Source organism: Chiroxiphia lanceolata, chromosome 6, assembly GCF_009829145.1.
Source record: "Chiroxiphia lanceolata isolate bChiLan1 chromosome 6, bChiLan1.pri, whole genome shotgun sequence".
Lineage (NCBI taxonomy): Eukaryota > Metazoa > Chordata > Aves > Passeriformes > Pipridae > Chiroxiphia > Chiroxiphia lanceolata.
The window spans coordinates 59,151,211-59,179,187 of record NC_045642.1 but is presented as its reverse complement, the minus strand read 5'-3'; the positions used below and the strand labels follow the sequence as shown (position 1 = coordinate 59,179,187).

At 41.1% G+C, this 27,977-nt stretch overlaps 1 protein-coding gene and 1 long non-coding RNA gene across 3 annotated transcripts in view; one reads left to right on the top strand and one right to left on the bottom strand.

Annotated features, from left to right (window-relative positions):
* Positions 1-24,295, top strand: part of HIF1A (hypoxia inducible factor 1 subunit alpha) — a 34,367-nt gene extending 10,072 nt beyond the window's left edge. Inside the window, exons 2-15 of one of the 2 annotated variants that reach the window (XM_032690258.1) lie at positions 4,575-4,765; positions 5,517-5,662; positions 5,752-5,836; positions 8,998-9,110; positions 10,230-10,432; positions 11,893-11,999; positions 12,189-12,336; positions 13,206-13,426; positions 13,612-13,892; positions 14,411-14,533; positions 14,764-15,158; positions 15,999-16,107; positions 18,855-18,981; positions 19,143-24,295. In XM_032690258.1, the coding sequence (XP_032546149.1) occupies positions 4,575-4,765; positions 5,517-5,662; positions 5,752-5,836; positions 8,998-9,110; positions 10,230-10,432; positions 11,893-11,999; positions 12,189-12,336; positions 13,206-13,426; positions 13,612-13,892; positions 14,411-14,533; positions 14,764-15,158; positions 15,999-16,107; positions 18,855-18,981; positions 19,143-19,294 (2,401 nt within the window). In that variant the 3' untranslated portion in view covers positions 19,295-24,295. The remainder of the gene's footprint in view (positions 1-4,574; positions 4,766-5,516; positions 5,663-5,751; positions 5,837-8,997; positions 9,111-10,229; positions 10,433-11,892; positions 12,000-12,188; positions 12,337-13,205; positions 13,427-13,611; positions 13,893-14,410; positions 14,534-14,763; positions 15,159-15,998; positions 16,108-18,854; positions 18,982-19,142) is intronic. The other variant, XR_004357518.1, reaches the window with a different exon arrangement.
* LOC116788013 lies at positions 20-27,132 on the bottom strand. Its single transcript, XR_004357519.1, has 3 exons — positions 27,085-27,132; positions 2,323-2,652; positions 20-560 (listed from the first exon to the last, which is right to left on the bottom strand). It is a non-coding gene; the product is annotated as an uncharacterized LOC116788013 (long non-coding RNA).
* Between the last annotated feature and the right edge of the window lie 845 nt (positions 27,133-27,977).

Genomic DNA, 27,977 nt, shown 5'->3' with positions numbered 1-27,977 from the left:
CAGTAAGTGAAAGTCTGGGTTATATCCTTCAGCTTGAGCTCTTGGTTCAGCAGCAGTGAATCCTGGTCATGAAATACCCTTTTGCTCTGGGTCTCTAACTCAACTTCTGGAACTCAGATTTTATTCAGCTATTGCGTGTAAACTTCTCTTATATATAGAAAGTGCCTGGTACTGAGTTTAAAGGGGTCAGTGAAACACTGCTTTCTGTGAGTTATAGGGATAATGTGCTTAGGATTGCTCTCTGCTTCTGTATTCTGGTGGCAGAAATACAAAATGGAAATGAATGTCTGGCACTGGAATTGTGCAGGACAAATCATACCTGCAAATTTGTGCAATTTCCTGTCCAGCACTGGCGCTTCTGATATTTTCCCTGCATGTACAATCACTCTTCAGCTGAGATTTTCTTCAGGTGTTTTTGTTCTGTGCAAGACTGACACCAGAAGGTTCTAATACAGCTCTCAAGCTTGGGGGCTGTTTTAAGTGGACTTGGTTCCATTTCTACAGAATGGTATTTCTGTTGTGAAGATCATGAGTTGTACACAGGGGCAGTTCTGAAAAAACTGATAAGAGAAGTGATAGGATTTATTTAAATTGATTTTGTGGCAGCTCACATCTTGCTATTTAAAGTCTTCTCCCTTGAGCTTCCTTTTTTCCCTCCTAGTTGAGAAAGTGCTCACTTTGGCAATACATTTTCTTTACAGGAATTCAACATCATTTAATTGGCTACACAGAAATTTGTGGGCAGCTACATATGCTGAAGTGTGTTTTTTTCATTTACTTTATGCAACTGTAAGTAACAAAGCTCAGAGTAGTTGCAACAGTAAAGGATTTTTTTTCCTTTTTTTTTTTTATTTGGTGGCGTTCAGTGTTGAGGCAACAATGACTTCATTTGGTAATTAAACCTCATTTGTGAAAGACCTTTTCCCTATTAATTTGATCCATTAAAGAAATGCTCTTTGAAGCTGGTAGTTAATCTTCCTATTTAAATGGCTGGGTTTTACTCAGATTGGTTACAGCTTTGGTTTAAATAGCAGCTAAAAATAGCAAACTGTTGTGCTGTACAGTTTAAACATCTATCTATAGTAGTAGCCTTTCTAGAAAGGAAACACGTAGTAAAAGGGAGAGGAGATGCTACCGCTCGGACAGCGCTGGTTGGGACCAGCATCGTCCTTTTCCTTGGATTTTGCCCTTCTCACAGTCAGGCAGCTCTCCAGCCGGTGGCACTTGAGGATCTTACTCCGGGATTAATTTTTAACAGAAGCACTATGAGCTCAATTTAACCTGCGTTTCGGTCGGTAATTAGTGATTCCCCTGTTGTGAGAAGCTTTAACTCTTCCTGTTGAAGGCTGCTGTTAATTGTGCTAAAACCTTGCAAAAAATCTAGAAACTACCCAAAATACTTTCAGGAACATTAGGCTGTCAGAAAGAAAATACAAGGGCTGAAAGCCCAGCTTGTGAGGTTACCATCTATTTTCATCTCTTGCGTTGTCCTTCTCTACGTGCCTTGTGTGATTCACACAAGCCTGACAAACCTGTGGCCTTGGAGTGCACTCACTGCCAAAGCAAGGAGGGGGGTTTAACTTAGAAGTGTCTGCAGTTGAAAAGGAAGCCATGACAAAACTGCAGGCATCTGGGTGAAGAGAAACCAGTTACTTCAGTAATTCTCCATTGAGTTCTTGTTGTAGGATGAACTTTCTGCAGGTGATGGGATCTTGAATGAGTGGCTAACAAAGAAAAATCAGAAGTATAAAGGTGAATCTGTCTAAGGCAGCAGAATTGCTTGGGCTACTGTCATGGTTTCAGCTGGGATAGAGTTAATTTTCTTCCTAGTAGCTGGTGCAGTGCTGTGTGTTGGATTTAGTATAATGTTGATAACACACTGATGTTCTAGTTGTTGCTGAGCAGTGCTTACTCTGAGTCAAGCAAGGACTTTCCAGTTTCCCATGCTCTGCCAGTGAGGAGATGCACAAGGAGCCAGGACAGCTGACCTGAGCTGACCAAAGAGATGTTCCAAACCACAGAACGTCATGCCCAGTGTATAAACTGGGGGAGTTGGCCGGGAGGCGCCAGTCTCTGCTTTGGGATGGGCTGGACATCGGTCAGTGGGTGGTGAGCAATTGCACTGTGCACCACTTGTCTGTCTTGGGTTTTGTTTCTCTCTCTTTGTTGTCTCCCTTATCATTACAATTCTTATTTTATTTGAATTATTAAACTGTTCTTATGTCAGTCCACGGGTTTTACCTTTTTCCAGTCCTCCTCCCCCTCCCACCAGGGCAGGACAGGTTTGTGGTACTTAGTTGTGGGCTGGGGTTCAGCCACGACAGTTACCTTGAAATACCTTTGACAAAATTGAGTTTACAGTGAAATCTGTGGTCCAAGAAAGAGGAAAAAGAGAATTCGGATATTTTTTCACCTCCACCCTTAGTCTTCCATCATGAGAAAAGGTACTTGAGGCCTGGCTTCAGTAAGAAATGTTTAATCAGTGAGGTTAAATAGCTAGAATGTTTTTTCAGTATTGTTAAAGGTCAGACTTTTCGTAATGGCTCTTCCTGGATATACCTGTATGTCAGGAGCCTCAAGCTTCTCAGACCAAGATATCTATGACTAGAGCAGGAACATCTGTTGTCAGAAGGAAATTGAATGTGAAGAAATCTGCAAGATGGGGAAATACAGTCAGATATTTTAAGCTACCCTTCTGGAGGACTTGAGCTTATATACACAGCAACCAACAGAACTATTGTATGTCCAGAGTTTTTTACAACTATAATTCCCATAAGTTAGTTTTCCAAAGATCTTTGTTATTATTATGTTTAATAATGTTTCTTATTACACAAAAATAGTATTTCTGTAATCTAATGGCGTGATTTTGCCACTAAAGGAGAAAACATCCTGTTCTTTGCTCTTATAAAGCTTATGACTATGAAAATCAAGCCACTAGCGCTTCCTTCTGCTGGCAGGGGCAGGAGGCAGAAGGAAAGGACAGTGGGATTGGGAATGGGTGGGGATGCTGCACAGTTTTATGAAGTTGGAAAAAATTAAGGTAATTGTAGAAGAGATTCTTACATCTTACTCTGTCTTTATCATGGATTATTAAGCTTCTTTCATGTTTGAAGAAAAACGATTCTTTCATGTTCCGTGCTTCCAACATCTGTTTTAATAGTATTGTCGCTTGCATGTTTCTGCACAAACTAAGAAAGTTTTTGGCTGTTGTGGGTAGGACATCAGGTAAAGGTCTGAAAATGTGTTCTTTTGGGTATGCATTTGACTGCTTACATTGAAGAGGGGAGATTTATATTAGATATTAGGAAGAAAATCTTGACTGTGAGGGTGGTGAGGCCCTGGCACTGGGTGCCCAGAGGAGCTGTGGATGACCCATCCCTGGAAGTGTTCAAGGATAGATTGGGCAATGCTTGGAGTGTCCTGGTCTAGTGGAAGGTGTTCCTCCCCGTGGCAGGGGACTGGAACAAGATGATTTTTAAGGTCACTTCCATCCCAGACCATTCTGTGATACTATGCCTGGTTCATTGTGTCCCAGCAATATTAGCCCGTGAATCGCCTTGCTCTATAATTTGTGTGCTCTCACAACATATGTGCTAACTAGAAAGTGCTTTGGCACAGATCTGCAGACCTAGCTATGTGAATTTGACAGTGGTAGTACATGGCTTTCAAGTCTATTGAAATTTGAAAAAGTAATTTGTAAACTGCAACTGTCTTTTGTATCAAGTGTGTGCAAAATGGAGATAGGGTGCCTTCAGAAGACATAAATGTATAAAAAGAAAAACGAGCAAGAAAAACTTGGAGCTCCCATCTCAAAATGTTTAGTCCAAAACTCATGTGACAGATGCATGAGGGAGATGTGGGTGCTGGGAAAAGGGGCAATTATCCATGTTACCGATGGACAGTCTGAGTTGTTTCGGTGCTTGCTCTCAGTGAGCTCTTCTTTACCTCATGTGTTGTGGGGGAGGCAAGTCTACAGAGGCCATGGAAAGAGAATGAGGCATTTTCTGAGTTTTCCAGTATAGGGGAGACTATGGAAGGGGCTGGAGAAGGAGTGAATCCTAGAATTATCATAGAATCATAGAATAGTTTGGGTTGGGAAAGAGCTGGGAAAGGTACTTTCTGGATCACTTGAAAAGCAGGATATCTCATACTAAATCAGTATCCTTGTTCATCTGACTTGTGAGGTGGGCTTTGTAAAGATGGTGAAAAAGGATGAACTTGGAGAGTGTACATGAGCTGGAAATAACCTACTCTGTAGTATGTTGAATGGACCTGAGGGGTTAGGAAACAGGATTTGAAGGCTGGAGAGGCAGCAGTCCAGGTATGAGATAAGCAGGAACAGTTCTGAGTACACACGTGTCTGTTTGAAGAACTGATCCCGTTGGAAGACTCTGTAGGTTTGAATTCAGTCCTGGCAGAGCCCAGCCACGGCAGAACTTGATACAATTGCCCTTTTAAACTGAGGTTTTAAATTATTCAACTTCGATAACTGCTTAATTGGACAGCTTAGTTTCAAATTTAACTTCCACAGAGAACTCTTGCTTCCTGTGCTAACCCCAGATTTGTTTGTTCAGGATTAGCTCTGAACGCAGAAAAGAGAAGTCAAGGGATGCGGCCCGGTGCCGAAGGAGCAAGGAGTCGGAAGTGTTCTATGAACTCGCCCACCAGCTGCCTCTGCCCCACACCGTGAGCGCCCACCTGGACAAGGCGTCCATCATGAGGCTGACCATCAGCTACCTGCGCATGAGGAAGCTGCTGGATGCTGGTAAAGGAATGGTGGGGCAGGATCCCACCCTGCTCTAGTGATCCTGGTTGGCTCATCACAGCTGTAGTGCCGTTTTCAGTCACATTTGGCGCTTCTCCCAAAGTTAATTTCCTTCCTGCACTTGTTTGTTCCAGCTGTGCTTTACTCAGCTGTAGGCAGTTGGTGCAAGGCTGGCTGAGCTGACTGTGGATGTATCCCCTTAATATAAACTGCAAGGAATATTTTTGTAATCTGTGCCCCACTGAAGGTGAAGTTAGCTGAGGATGTGTTGTCTCTGCAGTGACACCTGCCCATGCAACTGCAGGAGTATCTGAGTTAGGTTATGAACCAGTGCTGTGGGTGCTGTACTGGTTATTTGCACATCTGCCTTTAAAGTATGGAGGAGTAAGTTCAGTAGCCAGACTCTGAAATCTCTCCCAGCAAGCCCATGAGTGAAGTTTGTAGTGCCTTTTTGAGATAATGCCTTTTTGACATAAATGGTAATATTTTTGCCATGTAGACTTTCTCCTTAAGGTGGAAGGTTTATTGCTTAATGCATAAAAGCACAGAGGGTTAACTTCACTCTGTTTCTCTGTGATTTGTGATACCGTTACTGGAGCTTGAAGAACTGATCACTTATCTAAATGAATTATAGTGGTTTTGAATGGTCCTGCAAGATTGGCTTCTTGCAGAGTGGTGCCAGATGTAATTTCTGATGGTAAGTGAAGAATGGGTAGTGTTTACTTAAACAGAAATGTGTGACTGCTTGCAGGTGAGCTGGAGACAGAAGCCAAAATGGAGAAGGAACTGAACTGTTTCTACTTGAAGGCTCTTGATGGATTTGTCATGGTTCTGTCCGAAGATGGGGACATGATTTACATGTCTGAAAATGTGAACAAGTGCATGGGACTCACTCAGGTGAAATACTGACTGTTTCAAACCTGTAAAAGCTGTTCCATTTTTGTATATGTGAAGTTAAACACCCATATACCTCCTATTTCTTGCAGTTTGAGTTGACGGGGCACAGTGTATTTGATTTCACTCATCCATGTGACCATGAAGAGCTGAGAGAAATGCTTACACACAGAAATGGTGAGAAAAAAGAAAAAAAATCAATTTAATTTACTTATGGTTAGTTCCTGTTGGCATTAATACAGTTGGATATCTGCCAGAAAATGGTTTTGAGTGAACAAACTACTGTGCTTTTCTGCTTAAATCTCAAAGTAAACCTTGTTGAGAGATACTAATAACAGAAATAGCCAAAATGTTTTGGCAATATCCTAATTATAGGAAAAATGAGACTTCATTATTACTCTTTAATCTAACAAAATTAATGACTGAAATGGAGTTCTTGAGGGTTGAAAGAATTCAAGTGCCTACAGGAATAAAATTAAAGGTAGGTTGAATGAGAATGATTTTAAGCAATTGCTGCAGAAGGACATGGAGAGGTTCAGTTGGTGCATTTGTCTTGGTCTGGGCTTGCCTTTACAGGACAACTGAAAAGCAAATGCTTTCTTCCAGAAAAGTGTGGTGGTATACTTAAGACACAAGAAAAGATACTGTATTTGAATTTTAGGACACCAAAAAACAAACTGGGGAAGAATTGCACAACCCCAAAAAGGGCTTTGGGATTGATCCTTCTGTGCACCCTTTAGTTGGTGCGTGAAATAGGTATCTTTTCACAGACTTCTGACTCCTTTTCTCTGTCTGAGGGAGCAGAACACCGTGTTCACGTGTTCTGTATGCTTTTGAATTTAAAATTGCCCATGAATTACTGCTTTTATGTCTTCTAAAGATCTGATAATGACTATAAAGACTTGGCAGCCCATCTGCCTCCAAACAATTCTGCTTTACTCAGTAGTTAGAAGTCTAAAATCCAACCTCTATAATTTCTGTTTCTTCAAACAGGGGTTATATGGACTCTGAATCCAGATAGTGATGACTTACTAAACCTGACCTCTGCTTTCAGGTAGCACTGTAAATCAGAAGTCTTATGTTGTCATCCTACTAATTGAGTAGAAGAGACCTGATAAGATAACATAGCACTAAGGGCCCTGACTTTGGTTTTGTAAGCATTTTGTAAACTTGTCTGCCTTTAGTACTGAAATATATTTCTAAGGCTAGATTAGATTCCCCCCAGCCCCCACTTTTGGAATACAGTAATGCAGTCTTAGGGCTGGGGAAACAACTTCCCTAAAGCAGTTTAAAAAAACTGGTTTTGTTGCAAAAGCTTATTCTTAAAAATGTCATCTCGCTGAGTTTCATACAAACCCAGCTCTAGCATGTCTAAATTGGCCAGGCTGGAATAAGATGTCTGGAAAGCATTATTACAAAAGCTGTTTTGCAAATGAAGTTGGCAGACAAAAGTCTGAATTACGGTAATAATAATACATTTTTATATTTATTAGTATTCCCAGGTTGCATTCTACTGCAGCTCTTACATCAGTGGAATTATTTTGGTTTTGAATTGAGTATTAAATATTCCCCTTTGGGATTGTATGAGTGCAAGCGAATATGAATGTGACTGGCAGAAACAGAACTCCATTCTCTTTTTATGAAGCTGCTTTTTAAACTTTCAAAGCTGGTGATCTTAAAAACTAATCCCTGATGCTGAATCAGACTTGAGAAAGTTGCTCCATCTTTTACAGTTGCTTTGTAAAGCAGAGCCTTAAGCATCAGGATTTGGTAACAGTAATGTCGTGTGACCTTCAACTATTGATTTCTAGATTGGTTTAATTCTTTTAAAACATATTGAATTAAAGAAGTTTTGGTTGCTTCTGTGAACTCTGCTTTAGTTTCCCTGCCCCGTTATTGAGGATATTTTGATGTGGCCTAAAATGGGCTTGACCCCGTTAGTCTTTGCCTCCACTAGAAGCCATAGACAATGTAGGTATTGGGGTTTTAATGTTCTTCTAATGAATTTTGCATACTAATAGCTGCAGTGCAAGCCACCCTGAAGAATTTCATAGCTGCTATTATCTGTGGAGGATGAGAGCAAATTACCATATAAACTTGTACCCAGGAGCAAGGTCATAAGTTCTAAACTTTCCCCTCTGCCAGGATTCGTCCTTGCTCCTTAGCAAGCCTCAGCAAACTGGCTCTCCCACTGCTCCTTCTCCTGGGTGCTTTATTTCCTTCTTCCACCCATTGTGAGCTGCTTGCAGCTCTCCTGATACCATCAGTTACATTTTCTTTGCCCACAAAAGCATAACTAGTAATTGTCTCTGAAAGGATCTCCCCTGTAAAAGCAAAATCATAGCTTAAAGCCTGCTGGTAGCAAGTAAAGCTAAAAAGTTACTGCTGCTAACCTTGATTTGTATTAGGGTTTCCTGATATTTTTTTTTTTCTGCCCAAGAATGCTAAAAATGTGTTTAAAAACCTGGTCCCTGTTTACTCCAAGAGGGTAAATTGCTGTGGAAGTATTTGGATGCATGTAAACAGCAGAATTGTTAATTCTGAATTGAAAAATTTAAAGCTACTGCAGTCCTGGAGAGCTACAGGCCTGAAAAGTATGTGGTTTGAACCTGAATTACTGATGCATTTCAATGGAAACCAACTCAACTCAACAGGGCTTCTCATTCTGCATGTGCTTTTCTTGTCCACTGCCACATTAAAAAATATTAAATTTTCAGTCAGTCTTTTCCCCCCATCCCTTTTTCCTGAAATCTGTGAGCGTAGAGTTGGCTACAAAAACAATACTGATCTTAAAACATTGAAACTGGGCTGCAAAAGCCTCTCCTATGAGGACAGCCTGAGAGGGGCTCCAAGAGAGCTGGAGAAAGACTTCAAACAAGGTCATGGAGTGACAGAACAAGGAGGAATGGCTTCTAACTGACAGAGGGCAGGGTTAGATTGGATATTAGGAAGAAATTCTTCCATATGAGGGTGATGAGGTCCTGGCACAGGTTTCCCAGAGAAGCTGTAGCTGCCCCATCCCTGGAAGTGTTCAAGGCCAGGTTGGATGGGGCTTGGAGCAACCTGGTGTAGTGGCATGGGTGTTGAAAATAGATGATCTTTGATCTCTTCCAACCCAAACCATTCTCTGATTCTATGAAACTTCAGGTTTTTGTCTCCACAATAGTAAAACTTATTCTGAAAAGTATTATTATCAAAAACGCTATTAGACTTATCAATCTTTTTAGTTTATTTTTTGAGTCCTCTCCTAGACTCAGAGTTCTCTAACATGCTGGGGGATTTTTTGCACCATGATGATCCAAGAGCTTAAGAACTGGTTTGCTGTCTGCTTTTGCCAGGTCCTGTGAAAAAGGGCAAAGAGCAAAACACGGAGCGCAGCTTTTTTCTCAGAATGAAGTGTACACTGACTAGCAGGGGAAGAACAGTGAATATAAAGTCTGCTACCTGGAAGGTAACTAACGCAACGGAGTATTTACATAATTTGGCAGCTTCCTCTTCAGATGTCATAACACTGTATTTCAACATTTTTACTTCATGTAACGAGCTTGAGTTTCACTAAATACTTTATAATTTAATGACTGTGCTTCAATATGCTGAATTTTAATGCTAAATACATCACAGAGGTAACTGAAACAATGTTTTAAAATTAGTTTTTCAAGACTCTTCTAATGAATTTTCCATTTTAAGTTAGAGGTAATTTACTTACAAACAATTGTAATTACTAAATATGTTTGCATAAAGCCTTCTCTGGGAAAAAAATACTTGACACCACTTACGCTGATCCCTGATTTCTTTTGATTTGACACTGAAAATGTGACAGTTGAGGTCTCTCTGAAGGACTTCAATGCCATTCTTTTCAAGCTACTGGCTCTCCCTTTTGTAACAGTTGGAACAAAAAGAGGCCAGCCTGATAACTTTCTGCAGTGAATGCATTTTCTCCTCTGCACAAAAAGTAACCTTTTACTGTATCGAGTGAATTATGGCTCACAGTTCTCTTTTATAACTTGAATTTCATTACCCTGGATCAAACAACTTCTCTGCTGCTGTCTGTGAACAATTTCTGCTTCAGAGTGGTTAAAAGAAAACCCCACAAAATGCAAAACTTCTTGTCTTTTGAAGGAAATATTGGATCCCTAACATCACTTCTGCAGAAGATCTAAAATGGAGGTTGCTGCTGTTACCGTAACATTCAAATTTAAACAGCAAGATACTTTTTGCTGAGGCAGTTGCTTATTAGTGTCGTTACTGTAACTTTCAAAGAGCAGCAGTTCACAGAAATGCAGCAATTTGTGGTGTTGCCTCACGCAGCACTGAGGGGAAGGAGCTGACAGCCTGTGTGCCCATTGCAGGCTGTGCGGTGTGGGGAGGAGAACAACTGCTCTCCTGTAGCCATCCCTCCATCCTTCCATCCGTCCCTCCATCCATCCCACAGCACTGCTCCTTCCTCTGGCTGCTACCACATCGAGGGGTGGGGAGGGAAGGACTTTGCTCTGGTGTGCTAATTGCAATATGAGTGTGTTGTCTGGCAGACAAGAACCTCGTCTCTCTTTAAAATACAACTTCCCCGTAGGTGCTGCACTGCACTGGACACATCCGTGTGTACGACACGTGTGGTAACCAAACTCACTGCGGCTACAAAAAGCCTCCCATGACGTGTCTGGTGTTGATCTGTGAACCTATTCCTCACCCATCAAACATTGAGGTCCCCTTGGACAGTAAAACGTTCCTCAGTCGTCACAGTCTCGATATGAAATTTTCCTATTGTGATGAAAGGTAATAAATGTAATTTATACTCTCAAAAATAATGTAAATGTAAATGCCTTGTACATTTACATAGTCTTTCTTGATAACTCGATTCATCTCCCCAGTGGAATCATTGGTGGGATACTTTGGCTTTTACTGAATGATGAGGATACCTTCAAAGCCATATTTTTAGATCTAAGAAGAATGAAGGGTTTGTTTAAGGCCAGATTGGATGGGACATGGAGCAACCTGGTCTAGTGGAAGGTGTCCTGCCCATGGCAGGGGTGTTGGAACAAGGTGATTTTTAAGGTCCTTTCCAGCCCAAACCATTCTATGAATAAATCTTTTACCTGCAGTTAACTGCCTGTTCAAACTGGTCTTTACTACAGTGACAGTGATTAAATTGAAATGAGAAGATTCTTCCAGACACTGAAAAAACAGGAAGGTTTTAGGTTTCTCAAGTATGGGACATTTTGGTGACTGAAAAGAGTGTGTATGTAATACTTGTCAGATGCATTTTATTGCTATTGCTTCCCCTCTCCCTTCCTCAGGAGATCAGTGTTTGCTTTCTTCAGTCAAAAAAAACCCCAAAAGTTCAGCTGTATTTTTAATGCAATACATCTGCTGTTGAAAAATGAGATTTTTGTGTTTTGGTACAAATCAGGTGTGTAAGCAAACACAAAAGATTGATTTTGCTATCCTCTGGACACTTAGCTTGACAAATTTGATAAACCCAAGTGAAGGAAATAATCAGTCCTGAGGTTTTTTTGTTGTTTGGGGCTTGTTTGTTTTATTTGTTTATTTTTAATTTGGTGTTATTTGTTACTGCCCATTTCCTTTTCTTTAGAACAAAAGTGAACTTCTAGTTAGTTGCTACAATTAGATACAAAAAGAGGTTAGTGCAGGTTATTTCTCTCCTCTGCAGGAATTACCTTTCTAGGACTGATGGTGTCACGTAAAAGGTACTTATTTGGTCACATTCTGCATCTATAATGGGGCAAAATGCAAGCTCTGCCCTTGTTAGCACTGCCCTCTAGAGACTGAAGAAATCCCATTTTCCTTAAAAGCAGGCAGTGTTTCAGGGGGAAGAGCAAATCTGATTTCTCATTTCTCTTAGTTGCAGGTTTAAAACTGTTGAAGTGTGTCGTTGTTATTTTATTAAATTCTCATATTTGCCTAAGCTGGTCTGTAAGTAGCTGGTCCACCTTGAAGTAAAAAAATTACAAGTGTCTAGAAAGCAGGGATTTGCTTAATTCTATCCCACTATAAATACTCGGTGAGAAGCAGAATCCTATGCCTGCTGAAATTTCTCTTTTAAAGAAGCATAAAAATAGCAATTTATTTCAAAATGAAAAGTCCTGGTAAAACGCAGTTGCTGCTGGTGTGCATGGAAGTGACTCTTAGGGATTTTTTAGATCTGCAAGCATCCACATGTATTTGTGCTTGTCCATATCTGCTTTTACATAGTCATTTTCTCCCTTGTTTTAAAGAATTACAGAGTTGATGGGGTATGAGCCAGAGGAGCTCCTGGGCCGCTCAATCTATGAGTATTATCATGCACTGGATTCTGATCATCTGACCAAAACACACCATGACAGTAAGTGAAAAGTGAATTTAAAGTCCTCCAACTACAGGGGATGAGAGACATCACTGGGGGAAAGCAGCAGCAGCAGAACAAGAGCTTTTTTTTTTTTAAGTGCATATATGAATCTGCAGTGGATGTTTACCTTAAATGATTTTTGTTTTTTCTGCATGTAATTAAAGCTGGTGTCCTTTCTGTTTTTAGTGTTCACAAAAGGGCAGGTGACAACAGGGCAGTACAGAATGCTGGCAAAACAAGGTGGCTATGTCTGGGTTGAAACTCAAGCAACTGTTATATACAACACTAAGAATTCTCAGCCACAGTGCATAGTGTGTGTAAACTATGTGTTGAGGTAAGTTGAGTGGACTTCAATGTTCTTTGTCATCATCTTTATTGAAGACAAAGTCAGGTTCTGATGGAACTACATCTTTTTTTTTTCAACTTTCTGAGAATGCCATCCCCTGTTGAATATGTTATGATGTTACTGTTCCCTACAAATGAAATGAATTTTTGCTTAGAATACTGCCAGTCCTAGGATAAGAAATTATATTTGAAAACAAAACGCATTTTGGATGTAGTGATGAGTGTAGGACCAGCCTCTTCTATACTGTCTCACTGTAAGCATTTGAGCATTTGTGTGCTCAAAAAACTCTCTAATCTTTGTCTGAGCAGTTAATTCCACCAATAACTTGTAGTCATGGAGCCAGAGCAGCAGTAATGGTGCCTTTTGTAATCCCATTTATCTTTTTCTTTCTTAGAATTCCTCCTTTAATTGAAAGCTTCAACTCAAAGCAGACTTGTTGACTGTTTTTCTGCAATTGTATAATAGTCCTAAATTAGCTTTTCAAAACTTTAGTGAATGTACCAGTATAAATCTGTCAAGGTATTGCATGTACATAAGTAGTTTAGGAAATATCTAACTTTTTTCCCTTTTTCTGTCTTCCTTAATGCTTTCAGAAAAGCATGTTTATTTTTGTTACTTTTTTTTGATGGCTAACTAACTACAGTTAGTACTTGCTTTGTCTGTTACTTTTGAGGAAAGAACGAGTAAGAAAAAAAGAACTTTTAAAGCCCTTATCCTGGTAATTTTGTGGGATGTGTGTGGTGGGATTTTTTATTTTGTTTAGGGAGGGAGGGTGGGTTTCAACTTACAAAACTGTTAAGCCAAAATTTATTTCTTTTAGCTGTTCTTTAACAGTCATCTTCCTCTCTGTCTGACAGCGGAATTGTTCAGAAGGACTTAATTTTTTCCCTTGGACAAACTGAGTGTATGCTGAAACCAGTGGAGTCTCCTGATATGAAAATGACCAAAATATTCAGTAAAGATGACCTGGATGATACCAACAGCCTCTTTGAAAAACTTAAACAGGAACCAGATGCTTTAACTGTGCTGGCCCCAGCTGCTGGAGACACAATTATCTCTCTAGATTTCAGCAGTAATGGTGGGTGTGTGTTTAAATTGGAAAGCATGCTACTTAGCAAAGTTAGTATTTTAAAGTACATTTCAAAAAATAACCTCCCAGTACCACTTGCCCAGTGGTATTTCAGCTGCTGTTTAACTTTATTGAGGTCCATAGACACGCACAGTGCTGTTACTTAGGTTGATGGTTTCTTTTAATTTTTATAGAGTCTGATGAACAACAATGTGATGAAGTTCCTTTGTATAACGATGTAATGCTCCCCTCATCCAGTGAGAAATTGCAGAATATAAATATGGCAATGTCCCCACTACCTGCCTCTGAAACTACAAAGCCACTTCGTAGCAATGCTGATCCTGCACTCAATAGAGAAGTTGTATTAAAGCTGGAGCCAAACACAGAGCCACTCGAACTTTCTTTTACCATGCCTCAGGTGCAAGAGCAACCAACCAGCCCTTCTGATGCAAGTACCAGCCAAAGTTCACCTGAGGTTAGTTTCGTAATTTGGATATGCTGTCATTAAAATGTATGTGCTGTTGGGGCTTGTGGGGCAAATCTGATGGTTAAGGATGCAGCCAGGACGGGAATTGGGAATTATTTCTACCTTGTGACTTAAGCTCACGCCATGATCTGAGGAAACAGATAAATTTTCATATCTTTTCATTAAAGTGAGTCTTGCAAACACATGCAATACCATCTGATAGAAATGAGGAGAGCTTGGGATTGGTCTTTTTAGAAAAGAATGATTCAGACACAACTTCCTTAAACAGCAAAGTAGTTGTAACAAGTTACTGTAGAGGCTACTTCCAGGTTCCAGATAGGCAAGTGCTTCCCAAGTGGGGTAAATTTGAATGTATACAGGCAACTGTAGGTGTTTTCCCTTCCCATTTGAATTTCGTGCAACTAAGTTTGAAATTAAATTAGAATGTATTTCAGAGAATCTGTAGATAGCAGTGCAAAACGGTGTAATGAGAGAAACCTAAAACTGTGCTCAAAATGTCTTCACAGCCCAGTAGTCCCAACGACTACTGCTTTGACGTGGATAATGATATGGCAAATGAATTCAAACTGGAATTAGTGGAGAAACTCTTTGCCATAGATACAGAAGCAAAAAATCCGTTCTCTACTCAGGTAAAGTACAGTAACTTAAAATTCTTTATCATCACCATACTTATTCTGAATGTGCTTCTCTTTCTCCTTAGAACGTCTTCAGGAACTTCCTTCGTTCTTTATGTAACATTTTCATTAAAGTGCAAAAAAAATAGTTAAAGATTTGGTAAAAGGAAGAGCCTTGATGAAGCCATGAAGTCCTAGCTGAGATTTCTTCCATATTTATAAGTTTTACGTCTCTTCTTTTCCAGGAAACCGATTTAGATTTGGAGATGTTGGCTCCTTACATCCCGATGGATGATGACTTCCAGCTGCGATCCTTTGATCAGCTCTCTCCGCTGGAAAGCAGCTCTCCCAGCTCTCAGAGTGCAGCCACCATTACCATATTTCAGCAGACTCAGACGCCGTCGAGTCCTGCTGAGGAGATAAAGCCGGCGGTGGAACGCGCGGACGATGTGAAGACAATAATCGTCCCTTCGTCTCCTGTGCACGTGGGCAGTGAAACGAGCAGTGCCCCGGCGTCGCCTTACGGTGGGAACAGGAGTCGAACCGCCTCTCCAATCAGAGCAGGAAAAGGAACAGTGGAGCAGACGGAAAAACCTTCTCCAGGAGCACCCAGCTTGCTAACAGTAACTCTGAATAAAAGGTATTTTGCAAGCGCAGCTTAAGGCCTAGTGTCAGTTCAAGGAACTAGGTATAATACACCTGTAAACTCTGCCATGTGTTGTATGTTGTCTTCGGCATTCTGCTTCAAAGTAGGAATTGGTACATTTAAATTTGGACACTTCAAACAAGTCTGGGGTTTTTTAATAAGTAAACCTCCCTGAAGTTAATTTTACGGTAGCTTTTACATAAGCACCTTATGTAACAGGCAGCTACTGTATGCAGACTGTGTTCAGATTTTGATCTGCCTTGTACCTGACATGCAGCCTGTGGACAAGAAGGCAGTAGGCAATTTACAGGTAGTTGCACCCACACAGTATTTGTGGTGCTTTCCTTGTCCACTTTGTTAGAAGTAAGGGGCAGCTACAGTCTGAGCTACATTTATTGCTTTTAAAATGAGCCGTATTTTATGATGATGGATTGTGGTGTATGTAGTAGGCATTTACCACAATAGAAAACTACGTAAAGTCAAACATCAGTTTTATGATGCATAAAAGATTTATCCGTACGTAGAAATGTTCAGAAGAGACTTTCCCTCACCCTTCCCTCCCTTCTTTCAAAAGTAAATTGCTGAACTTTTATGCTTTTTTTCCTGAAGATTTAAATTTTTGTTAAAACTCATTCTGAGCTTCACAGCAAGATTAAAAGCTAACATTTGCTATGCTCATAGACAATGATTGTTGAAATGAGTCAATTTATGAACGCAAAGTAGTAGAGTTCATAAATTCAGTTCTGTGATGATGTGTATATTTAAGTGTCCACGAAAGAAGAATGGCTTGAGGAGAGTAGAAACGTCTTAACAGCCTGAATCAATTTTTCTTAGATCTACTGCACTGGATGAAGAACTAAATCCAAAGATGCTAGCTTTGCATAATGCTCAGAGAAAACGAAAAATGGAACATGATGGTTCACTTTTTCAGGCAGTTGGAATTGTGAGTTTTGTTTTACCATTTTAAAATATTCCCTTTTAACCTTGCAATTTCTGAAATGAGGCATCACTGCAGACTCCTGAGTTGAGCTGTTGATAAGCAATGGAATCTTGGGATCAGAAATAATTAATTGTTTGATAGTGAAATTTATATTTATATATCTATGCAGATACTCCAATTTTAGTTCTCTTTTTACTGTCAGCTGTTTCAAAAGTGCCCTCTACACTCAAGCACATTTCTTGATTAGGTAGAAGATACTCTTCTGTGAACATACATGTTCTTCAGTAGGATATGCACAAATGTAAGACATCACATTGAAATGTGTAATTGCTGTATTTATTTCATTTTTTAATTGAAACTCAGTTTTCATATTTGTCGATACCAGAGATAGTGTTCTTATGCTTCTTCCTATGTTTTCATTTTTCCATTAAGTCTGAGATTCCTTTACTTAATGAGATAACAAGACCATCTGAACCACGAGGGAATAGAATTCCTGTAATAACTTAGCAAATGTCTGTTACTACCACTCTTTTCCATGCACACTCTGTCTAGTATTAGTGTGTGTGATTTTGGAGTAGGTCACCATCATCTGTCCTAATTATTCAAAAGAAACTTTTTAGATATTCTTATATTTGTGTCACTTAATTGGGGGTTGTCCAACTTGTTATTTTCTGCAGGGGTATTTTTGTCTCCATAATCTTTGTCTCTTGCTGTCAGTTCTTAGTCTTTTGAATCCTTGAGCTTTGCCATTGTACACTGTTCTCTCTCTTCTTGCCTTCATTGCAAATTTCCACTTCTTAAGTTTTGCACAGTTAAGTCTTACTTTCTCTACTGCAATGTAGCCTTTGAGATTCTTTGTTTCTCTAGTGGTCCATCTCTTAATTGTAGTCACCTATCATGTCTTACAGTGCAGGATTATTTTTCCTCTGAACTCTGCATTATTCCTTTGCTAGTATTCTGCTTTGGGCATGAGATAAATCACTGTTTGTTGTCTTTATCATTGCTGTCCTCTAAAAGAGCTGTGAAAGATTTTATATGTCCAGTTTTTCTATGAGGCAAACACTTTATTTTTTCTTTAAATCGTAATTATGCCATTGTTTTCATTTGCTAAATGCTCTGCATGTTGTTCTGTTTCTTCCAGAAGCCATATTAGAATTCATAGCTCTGCAAGAAATTTTGTTGCCTTCCATTGCCCTTTGCTCATGCAGTGGTGCTACAGCTGTTGCAGTGTTGCTGAAAAAATATTCAAAATAGCTTGGGATGTCATTAAATACACAAAACACAAGCAGTTCAGTATTAACTGCTGTAACAGTTTTCAGTCTTCTGTGCTTAGTGGCAGTTTAATGCTTACAGGTTCAGACTTCATCCTTTGCTAAACCTTTTTCTTTTTTCTGTATATGACAAAAGTGTTGTAAATATTTTGATGGTTTCTCAGAATCAGCAGCTCAATTTTCATGAAGCTGGGTCTTACTGATGTTATTTTAAGAAAGTGCTTTTGCTGTTTGGCTTCTTTCTCCAGAATGGATTTCTGAGAGGGACACACAGGCCTTTCACACATGCAGAAGAAAAATGATGTTAAATCCAGGCTTGGGATACACGCTATTCTGGAATTGTACAAACACTTGGCACAACTTCTTAGCTTTAGGGAAGCAGAACGTATTTTGCAAGGAGTGAAAATAAGTGAAGACCAAAGTAAAGTACTCCTTTAGCTTCCTAGGAAACAGGAGAATTAGGCGAGGGCAAGATGTGTCACAGTCTGATTATAAAATAATGTTCTAAATCATTACACTGGAAAAGTTATGAGTCATACTTTTCTTAAAATGAAGGGCTGGATTGCATTCACAATAAAAAAGTGAACCAGCAACGATGTAGGTGACTGACCTCAGTATGAACTGCAGCTTCTGAGTAAACTGTACCTTCTATCATACATCTGTTCTTTTGACTTGCATGGGTGTTTTATAATCTGAAAACATGCTCTTTACTGTTTTAAATGTTGGCTATAGTGGCAGGGTTCTGAAATACCTTCTCCTCTTGTTGCAGCAGTCAGTAGTACTAACAAGACCAAACTTTGCAGATTCAACTATTTCTGCCAGGAAACTTGATACTAAGACCGCGTTTTTTCCTTCCATCTGTTTCAGTGGCAGCTGCTTCTTCCTTATCCTAATTACATGAAGTCCTTACAGCTTCCTAATCCCCATATCTTCTGTGCTGCTGTCAAAACAATATGCTAAGGAGCCATATCTGCAGTCAACTGGCTTAGGACTGCATTCCCCACAAGGCAATAACTGGAGTGCAAGCAGAATTCACATCTTAAATTTAGATAGAATCGACCTACCGAGGTTCCTGAGTCTCCTGTCTATACACTGTTAATTCCAGTGCAGAAAACCATTAGAGACTCCAGTGTAAACCTGATGCTTACTCACACCAGAGCAGTGCTAATTAAATGGGTGTGTATGTGTACATGTACCCGCTAATCTTGACTGTGGTAACTGGTGATAACCAGGATTTAGTAATTGTTTTCTGTAAGGGAAGTAAGGTCTTGAAATCTGATTCAGTTTTCATTTAAGTAATTTTCAAGGTTAGTGGACTTGTAAATACATTTCTGCCCAAGTTCTGAACAAAGGCCACTTTGAATTGTATCAGTGCCTACATTAGTAACTAGTGACGGGAACTGTTAATTTGGAAGAGGGATGTGGAGGGACAGAAAGATACAGTATTCAATAAAGAAGATTCATTTTATTTCTTTCTAGGGGTCTTTATTCCAGCAGACAGGAGACCGCGGAGGAAATGCATCACTTGCTTGGAAACGTGTAAAGGGATGCAAAACAAATGGTCATAATGGAGTGGAGCAAAAGACAATCATTCTACTATCAACTGGTTGGTATCTTCCTTTAATAGGCAGCGGGGGTGGAGGGGACTGTGTGAAAGAGAACTGAGTGGCCAAAACTATCCAAACTTATCTCCTTATGCACAGCTCTGGAGGAGAGGTTAAGCATGGTGAATAAAGTGCACTTTTTCTCCTTCCCCTCCCTCTTTAGACATAGCAAGTAAACTTCTAGGGCAGTCGATGGATGAGAGTGGACTCCCCCAACTCACGAGTTACGACTGCGAAGTAAACGCTCCCATACAAGGCAACAGAAACCTGCTACAGGGTGAAGAACTGCTCAGAGCTCTGGATCAAGTTAACTGAGCTTTCACAAAACTTGTTCCTTTTTTGGACACTGGTGAATCATCACCTAAAGCAGTCTATTTATATTTTCTATATCTGATTTTAGAAGCCTGGCTACAGTACTGCACTAATTCAGTTAGTTCAGTTTTGATCCCCTTTCTACTTATTTTGACAGTCTTTTTAATATGTTCTTTATGTAACAATAACTCAAACTATAGTGCATTTTTATAATACTTTGGTACATACACTTTTAAGTCCATTACATTTAAAACACACTTGCAATAGCAGCTTTGAAATATGCACCTAATTTTAAAAAAACATATTTATTTTTTGGCTGGGGAGTTGGTCACCAAAACTTACCATTAGTAAAATGTCAACACAGGAAAAACTGGCAATACTTCCATGCTGCTTTTCATAGGTAGTTGGAAGACTCGTGCTCTCTTACTCTTTATGTTCAAGTAAGTTTTTTATTTTAATAGTTTTTATAAGAAGCAACAATGCTTTGCAGCAGTGCATTGTAGCCACAATCGCACAATATATTTTCTTAAAAAATACCAGCAGTTCCTCATGCAATATATTCTGCATTTATAAAAACTAGTTTTTAAGAAGAATCTTTTGTTTGCCTATGAAAACATGTTTAAACCTGGATTATGTCATTATTTTAGTCACGTTGTAATATAAATTGTTCTTAAATGCTGTCTTATGCTTTTGACTTCAATGAGTGTGGTCAGTTAGTCAAAGGAAAGGGTTTATCTGGAAAGGGCTAGCAGCATTTTATTTGGATACGTTCTCAATTTAGAGAAAGTTTGATGTTCCTAAAGTAGTCACTTTGCCAGCTTAAAAAAAAAAAAAATCCCTGCCTGTAGTTGTTGAAGTTAATGCTAATATTGTGTATGATCTTAAATCTAAATGTTCAGCTTACCCTGTGTGGTATAGGTGATATTTCAAGCAGATTGTAAAACATCTTGCATTGTTAGCAGACTTTTATCTAGTACAACATTGAGTTGCTCAATATTTTGATGTTTTGGTTTTATGCACCTTGTTGCTATTAACATCCATATGTTTTCATGTAGATTTCAATAACTTGAATATATTTAGAAGCCTTTTTATTTAGAAATATATAGTTGTCACAAACATCTTATTTTCCTATATGTACTGTACAAAACCTTCATTCACTCATTCTTTTGCTCTTTGTGGTTGGATCTAACACTAACTGTATTGTTTTCTTACATCAATAAACTATATGTGGACCAGGCCCCCTTGGGGAGTGTGTTATCTGAGAGAAATGAGATAATTTATATTTTTGTTAGTGGTTATTGTTCATCCGTGTTCCCTTTTTAACTTAGAGTTGATTGGAGATCACTGCTTCCTTGTTTTGATTGTAACATCTCTGCGTTAATTATTTGAGCCTATCCAGTGCTCCTAGACAGTGTTGTACTACCACTCGCCAAAGACACACTTCTCAGTCTGTTATCACACCAGTGAGCAAACTTGAAAGCGAGGAGGCAGCATATTTGTGTTACTTTAGAGCAGAAAGATTCACCTTTATGAACAGCTTAAAGGCTTGTCTCTGGAAGCTTTATCAAGGTAACACAGGAAAGCAGGAAAAAAAATCAAATTCACGGGAGTGATCAATCTAAGATGGGTTTTTATCACAAAACTCTGTGATTAAAAATTTAAGCTGGTACTTGATAAAACTTGTTCTACATTCTTGTGCTGTTGACTCGGTGACTTTTCTTAGTTTGGTGTCATAAAACATGATGCTACTGGTATAACCCTGTATTGTGTAAATATGGTCAAGATATTCTGTGCATTCTCCAAACTATTTTAAAAAAAACTTCTCTCTCTGTAAGTAATCAACTGTGGAGTGTCACAGGAATTACTTTGGTTTAACGCTGTAAACTTTGGTTTCATTGCACTGCTTTGAAATCAGTATAATAGTACATAATCTTAACTTGTTCTCTAAAATGACTGTTTCGCTGAAAGATGCACTGTCCAAACTGCCACAACTGTATTAAGCCAAAAGGACACTATGAGCAAGATAAGGCATTGGCAGCAGGTGGTTACACACTTGTTACAGTTTTGCGTAGAAGTTGCACAGAGAGGATAAAGTGTGTAGGGGCACTCAGCTGGAGCTGGAGCTTAGTGCAGAGAACATTTTCACTGTATACACCCGCCACTGAATAGTAAAGACTTTTAATGCAGCCTATACAGCTTACAAAGTTCTCTGGCTGAAAGCAGCAGAGCTCCTGCCTGCCTGGTGTGCGAGGTCTCAGGGCTGGCATTCTTTCCATGGCATTTCTTTCTCTGTCAGCAGTTAAAAGGTTCAAACAGTGAAGTCAGCTAAAGCCCCCGTTGTTGGGGCATTCCTCCTGCTTAGCTCTGCACGGATTGACATGGTGCTTTGGAGAGATAGTGGGGAGGGTCTTGCAAGCAGGTGAGAAGTGCAGCTGGGTTCTGCTTTTTGTACTGCCCCCATTGGGTTATCCCTTTGCATCTCCCAAGAGAAATGCCACACCATCCTGCTTGATGGTGTTCTGCTGCTCTCTTGACCATATTTTGGAGGAACCTGACCTGTTTGGATCTGTCAGTTCCTCTTCAGTGTACTTTAAGAGGGCAGATAAGTTTTCATTGAGAGAAGTCCATGTTAAAAAGAGGAGGAAAACTGAAGTGACCCACGTGATTTGTGGTTTTGAGCCTGCTGGAATCACAGAATGGTGTAGCTTGGAGGGGACCTTAAAGATAACCTCATTCCAACAGTACTGTCACGGACAGGGACACCTTCCACTAGACCAAGATGCTCAAAATCCCATCAAATCTTGCCTTGATCATCTCTGATCTTAATGACAGCAGCTGTGGATTTAAGAGAGCCAGAATCTTTCCAACTCTGAGGTTTTTTACTATGCATAGTAACAAGGCACAGCATTTTGTTTACTGGGATGAACTGCAGTAGCTGTTTTGGTTTACTCTAGGGAAAAAAAAAACCAACCTAACAAAAACTTACCAGACCTCCTAGAGACAGTGAAGAAGGCATGGAAAAGTAATAGTAATTGCTCTGGCCTTGCATGAGCTTTGGTAAATGCAGATGCCAGTTTGCAAAGCTAGAAGTACACCTTTCAGTTGCCTTTTTTTTTTTTGTTTCTGTTTTACTAGCTTTTTTTTCCCCTTTAGACTCCAGGAATACACAGCCTGATTCTAAACGTACTTTGGAGGACAAGCTTCTAGAATAAATTGCCTCCTTAATGTTTTTTTATTGATTTTGAACACTTTCTTTGCTGCCTTGCTGCCTTTTTTAAATGTAGAGGCACTATGTTAGAAATGAGGAGGAAATTCATGACCGTGAGGGTGGTGAGGTACAGGCAGAGGTTTCCCAAGGAAGCTGTGGGTGCCCCATCACTGGTATTGTCCAAGGCCAGGTTGAACAGGGCTTGGAGCAACCTGGTCTAGTGGAAGGTGCCCCTGCCTATGGCACGGGCTTGGAACTAAGTGGGTTTTAAGATCCCTTCCTACCCAGACCATTCTGTGGTTCTATGATTTATCCTTTGCCATTAGTAGTTATGAAGAAACCATGGGTAAATACAGTGTTTCCTCCTGCATATAGAACATCCTAGATTATGTGGAAATTAAAAACTGAGGAGAACAACAAAGTTAGCTTCCTGGTTTTCTTGACTACAGCAATAGTCAAGCCAGGGTTTCTTCAGGGCACAGCACAATTATTTTTTTTTTTACATATGAATTCTAATTGATGTTTTAATCATCAACAGTGATGATTTTGCTAAAAGGTAAAGGAATTTTTAAACTAGTATTTATGATGATATTGTTCATTCCTTTATCCAAACATAGTTGCAGTAGCAACTGTGGCTTCCCAGAAGTCACTTAAATCTGCTGTCCAGTAACTTATCTTGGGTGTAGTATAGTGGGTAAATTAAGGTCACCTGTAGTCCAAAATACACCTTTCTAACATACTTTCACCTGGTGCAACTGGCTTGGACCTTGGTGATCTTTGAAAACCTTTGAGTAAAATGGAAGCAACTTACAATTAAGTTTCCTTCCTTCAGTGTCTGTGTACGCACATTAAACTCTCACAAAGTGATACTGAATTAAAGAATCACAGATTAGGGCCAAAAAGAACAATTTACACATAACACTAGTGACAATTTAAAGACTTCAGAGCTTATTTGGGATGAAATTATCAGCTCTACTTGCAGTTAAATACAACTGTAAGGTCAAAAAAGTCTGGTGATTACAGGTTAAACTATTGCATATTTAATGGTAATTTTTCATTATTGAAAGAGCTCTTTAATTAAACAGCTAAATGATTGTAGCTAAAGGCAGAACTGTGGGTTGTTCCACCAGTATCTGTTGGCAAGTGTTCTCTGCTGTTACACTGCTGAGTAAACCTTTTGCAGTGGGAGCTGGGAGCATCCTGCCACTGTCAGCCAGGCTGGACATGCCCCAGATCAGCCATCTGTTCCCATTCCCACTGATGAGCTGCTCCTGAGTAGAGCACACATCTCACTCAAGTGTCACTGCACTTAAGCACATTATTCAAACTGTAATTGTTCAGCATGAAAATAAACACTTCACAGGCCAGGAATACTTTGTAGGAAGGCCATTTTTTCATAGGAATTCACATGATTGAGTATTCAGCTTTCATTAAAAATACTATTAGTCATTAGGCACTTGGCTCCCTGGAAAGCTCTGTTTGGGAGGAATAGTGATTTTTGATCCAAATTCTAGAAATGAGTTGTCATTTACCTTCTGCTTCCCTGTTTACCTTGAGCAAGTTACCAAAAAGTTAAAGAGTTTGCTACTGGATTTATACAGTACAGTAGATTTTGTGAATAATAGCAGTATTCTCTCATGAAGAAGTGGTATATTTTAATGGAATTCTTTTTTGGAACCAAGTACAACGTATTGCAATTGATATTTCTCTTGAAACATTTTGACGTACTTGTGACTGTATTTCTTTTTGATTGTGTAACAGTATAAAATTCAATAAAAGAGAGGGTTTGTTTCTAATTTGTGACACCTGTGATCCTTCTGTTCATCCCATTTCCTTGCAGTAAAAGATGGAGGTGGCAGCCCACCTTAAAGTGAACTAAATAACCACTGTGCATAAATAACTGAAACTCCTCGCAGATTCGAGATCTTACTGACTGCTGTCAGAAACTTGGGCACCAGACAGACATGTGGTCACTTTCCCGAAAGCATTCATATATTTCATATTAAATATAATATAAACATTATATTTATATATAAGCTGAATCCTGTTCGCCTTAGGTGGTTATCCCACCTGTATTAAGGAGACCACGTGCATGAACAAAAGAGGCCAAACATACAATTTAACCAGTCGGACATAGGGACGGTGTAGGTTTTCCTGTGGAAAGCCAGAGAGAGAGAGAGAGAGAGCAACAGATACGCAGATACGGAGCCAGAGGGACAGAGAATGTTTTATGAGACCCCTTTGAGTAATCACATCAAGAATACCCTTAGTAACAAAACAGAAACCCCCCTGAATCCGCTGCTGTGGGTACATGCAAATAACTTGACAAGGACTTGTGACTCCTGCTGTCCTGTTAAATCAATACCACTTCCTACTGCACAGACCAAAAAGATTTTGCAATGCTTTTGCTTGCTTGACAAGTCTGAAAGCAGAAGGCACGTGCGAGTGCTGTCACAGTAGAGTATGATCCTGTTATCTGTTATTAGTGTATTTGCACATACAGAAGTTGGAATATGCTATTTAATAAAATATATCCATGATTTATTTTCATGAAAATGGATTAAAATATGATTTATTTTCATGTTTTCAATTTGAAAATGTGTTCTAATACAACATATAAGATATTTAAAGAAAAAGGAGTTGTCTTGTGCCATGTGCACCTGTAAAACCCCGTTATTTATATCTATGCAGGATAAATGGCTTTTAACTTGCAAGTTAGAAACTAGGAATTAATAGGTCAAACAGGATTTTATCCTTTTGTTTAGGAGTTAAATAAGAATATGAAGAAGATACAGTAACCGGCAAACTCTTCCTTACATCATCTAAGTTTTTCAAAATTTTTTTCTTTAGTTTGGAAGGCATCAATTAAGAATTGAAATGTAGTAATGAAAAATCTGAAGGAGCACTGAAAACACACAGTTTATGAAAAAGAGTATTAATTAGTCTAAGAATTGATACTGTATTTAACTTTATATACCACATAAGGGGAATTATACAAAGAGACCCTGTTACTTGGTTTTATTCCTCTGCATTTTCATTCTTTACACTGTACCCAAACTTTCTGCAAAGGAAGACTTAGCACATGTTAACATGGGCACAATAGCCTCATCCTCACTACATCTTGCATCATCTGACACGATCAAAGTGTGACAACACACAGCCCCAGCTACCTTAGGAAAAAAAAGTAAAAATTCCATATAGTGCTTCTTGAAACACCATCCCCAAGAAATCACCCGACTCACTGCGTGCTTAAAATACAAAAATCAGAAAACACACTCAAGCTTTACAAATTCAGCATCACTCCAGAGCCAGGCTCCTCTGCTCCCACCAAATTAAGGGTAACTCCTGTAACTAAATAGGGTTTGGCTTGAGCTGTCATCATGGCTGGGCTTCGCGAACGAAGATTTGGGAAGGCTTTATCCACATTTGTTACAGTAGGTAAGGATGAACTCACTCCACGATGTGTCAATTTTAACTTACTTGTGCTTTGAATCCTTAAATCCACTGAGGGGGGAGCACATTATATCTGTTTTCCCAACAGTGTTGTCATTCTGTTCTAAAATCAGTACAATCTGTTGAAGTCAGGGTCATGTACTGGATGAAGGAGGTCACTTCCCTACATCCCTAAACGTGAATCTAAATGATAAGATGAAAATGTCTTTTCGGAAAACAAACAAACAAAAAACAACCAACAACAAAAAAACCCACAAACCAAACCTCAGCAGGTGCAGCTCTCCTCCTGCAGCTGATAAAACCTGTCCAGTTCATATGCAACAGCTCTGTGAATGCTCCTGTTCCTATAATCAACAACATTGGCAAACAGTGGTGCTCACAGGCAACAGCTGTTCACCCGATGGCCATTCATCTCCTAAAAAAGGCTGCTAAAGGTTGGATTCCAGCAACCTCTTGGGACATACAATAAATATGGAAAGATGCTTGCGTGCCTGAAGCACTGTGTGGAAGCTCCTGTCATTGTAGGAGCTGACAGCTTGATGTGCCCTGCCATAAGGAGCGACCTTTGGATCAATTAGTTGATGCTAATGGTGAACTGGAGAAACCACGGCACCACAGCCAGCAGAATTTAACAGTCATTTTGCTATTTGAGAAAGCGAAATGTGAATTTTTAACCTGGTCGCTGGACAAAACTCCTGCAGGTTTTAAATATCCCAAAGGCACCACACGCGTAACGCGCTCCATCCCATTCTTATTCCACACTTTCCCTACGTGCTGTTTCTCACCCGTTAAGGATCCCCTTGCGCAGGGGCGATCTCCCACCAGCCGAGACCACATCCCCGTAGCCCTCAGGGTGCAGAGGCACTTGGATGCTCTCCTGCCAAGCCTGGGGACCACTCCCGGCGCAGGTGCCGCTGCCCAGCCCCGCTCCCACAACCCGCAGGCTGCCCGCAGCCCAGCCCCGACCGCAGGGGCAATCACCGCAACGCCGCCTTGAAACACGAGCCTCGTCCCTAAAAACCCTCCTGGGAGCCTCCACAGGGCTGCGGAGCATCCCGGGCACCAACCGCGGCTCCCGCAGGAGCCACCCCACCACCGCCCGAGCAGCGCCCGCTGCTCGCCGGGTCCGTACTCACGGCGGCTCGGGGCTCTCTCCGACGCCGGGGCTCCTCTGGGTGTCCGCTCAGCCCCTCAGTGCGCGGGGGAGCGCGGGCAGCGGAGCCCCCTCCGCCCGCTCCGCGCCGCCGGCGAGGCCGCACCCACCCACCCTACGTGCGGCTCGGCAGCCGCGGCCCCCTCCCCGCCCGCCCCGCTGCCCCGGCCGCCTACGTGTGGCCGTGCATGCGGGGAGCGCCCGGCACGGCACGGCAGGGCAGGGCACGGCATCGCATCCCTCCGCTCGGGGGGGCGGCCGCCGGCTCGTCCCCTCTGCCTGTCGCGCTCGCTCAGGCGGAAACGGGGCTTTCCCGCAGCCGGAGGGGTTTTGGGAGGGGGCGGCCGCCGAGCATCCCCCCCGCCCGGGAGCCGGGGGGTGGCGGGGGGGCAGCGCAGGGACCGGTGGCCCTTGGCGGGCACCGCCGGCCGGAGCGTGGCGGCGAGTCACGTCCCCACGGCAGCGCGGCTCCGGGAGCCTTTTCCGTGGGGAACCCGCTGCTCCCGAGCCTGTCGGGTCGCAGCCCGCCGGGCTCGGTGTTCGGGGCTCCTGCGGGGACTGAAACGGGAGGCGCTGAAGCCCCGCGGCTCAGGAGCATCCCCGGGGGCCCCGGGGCTGTGGTACAGCGGCGCCTGCCCGAGCGGACCCTCCGCCGTTCCCTCCCGTCCGAACCATCTCCTGCTCCCCGGGACCGGCCAGGGATGCGCTGCTCGGAGGGGTTTTGTGCCTGCGGACCGGGCTCACCCTGCACGGCGGGGGCGAGCGGGGCAGAGGCCGGGGCGGGGGGAGAGAGCGCCCAGCACCGACGGGACTCACCCCACACGGGGCGCGGGGACCGGAGTGCGGTGGGAGCGCGGGGTGTCAGGGCAGCC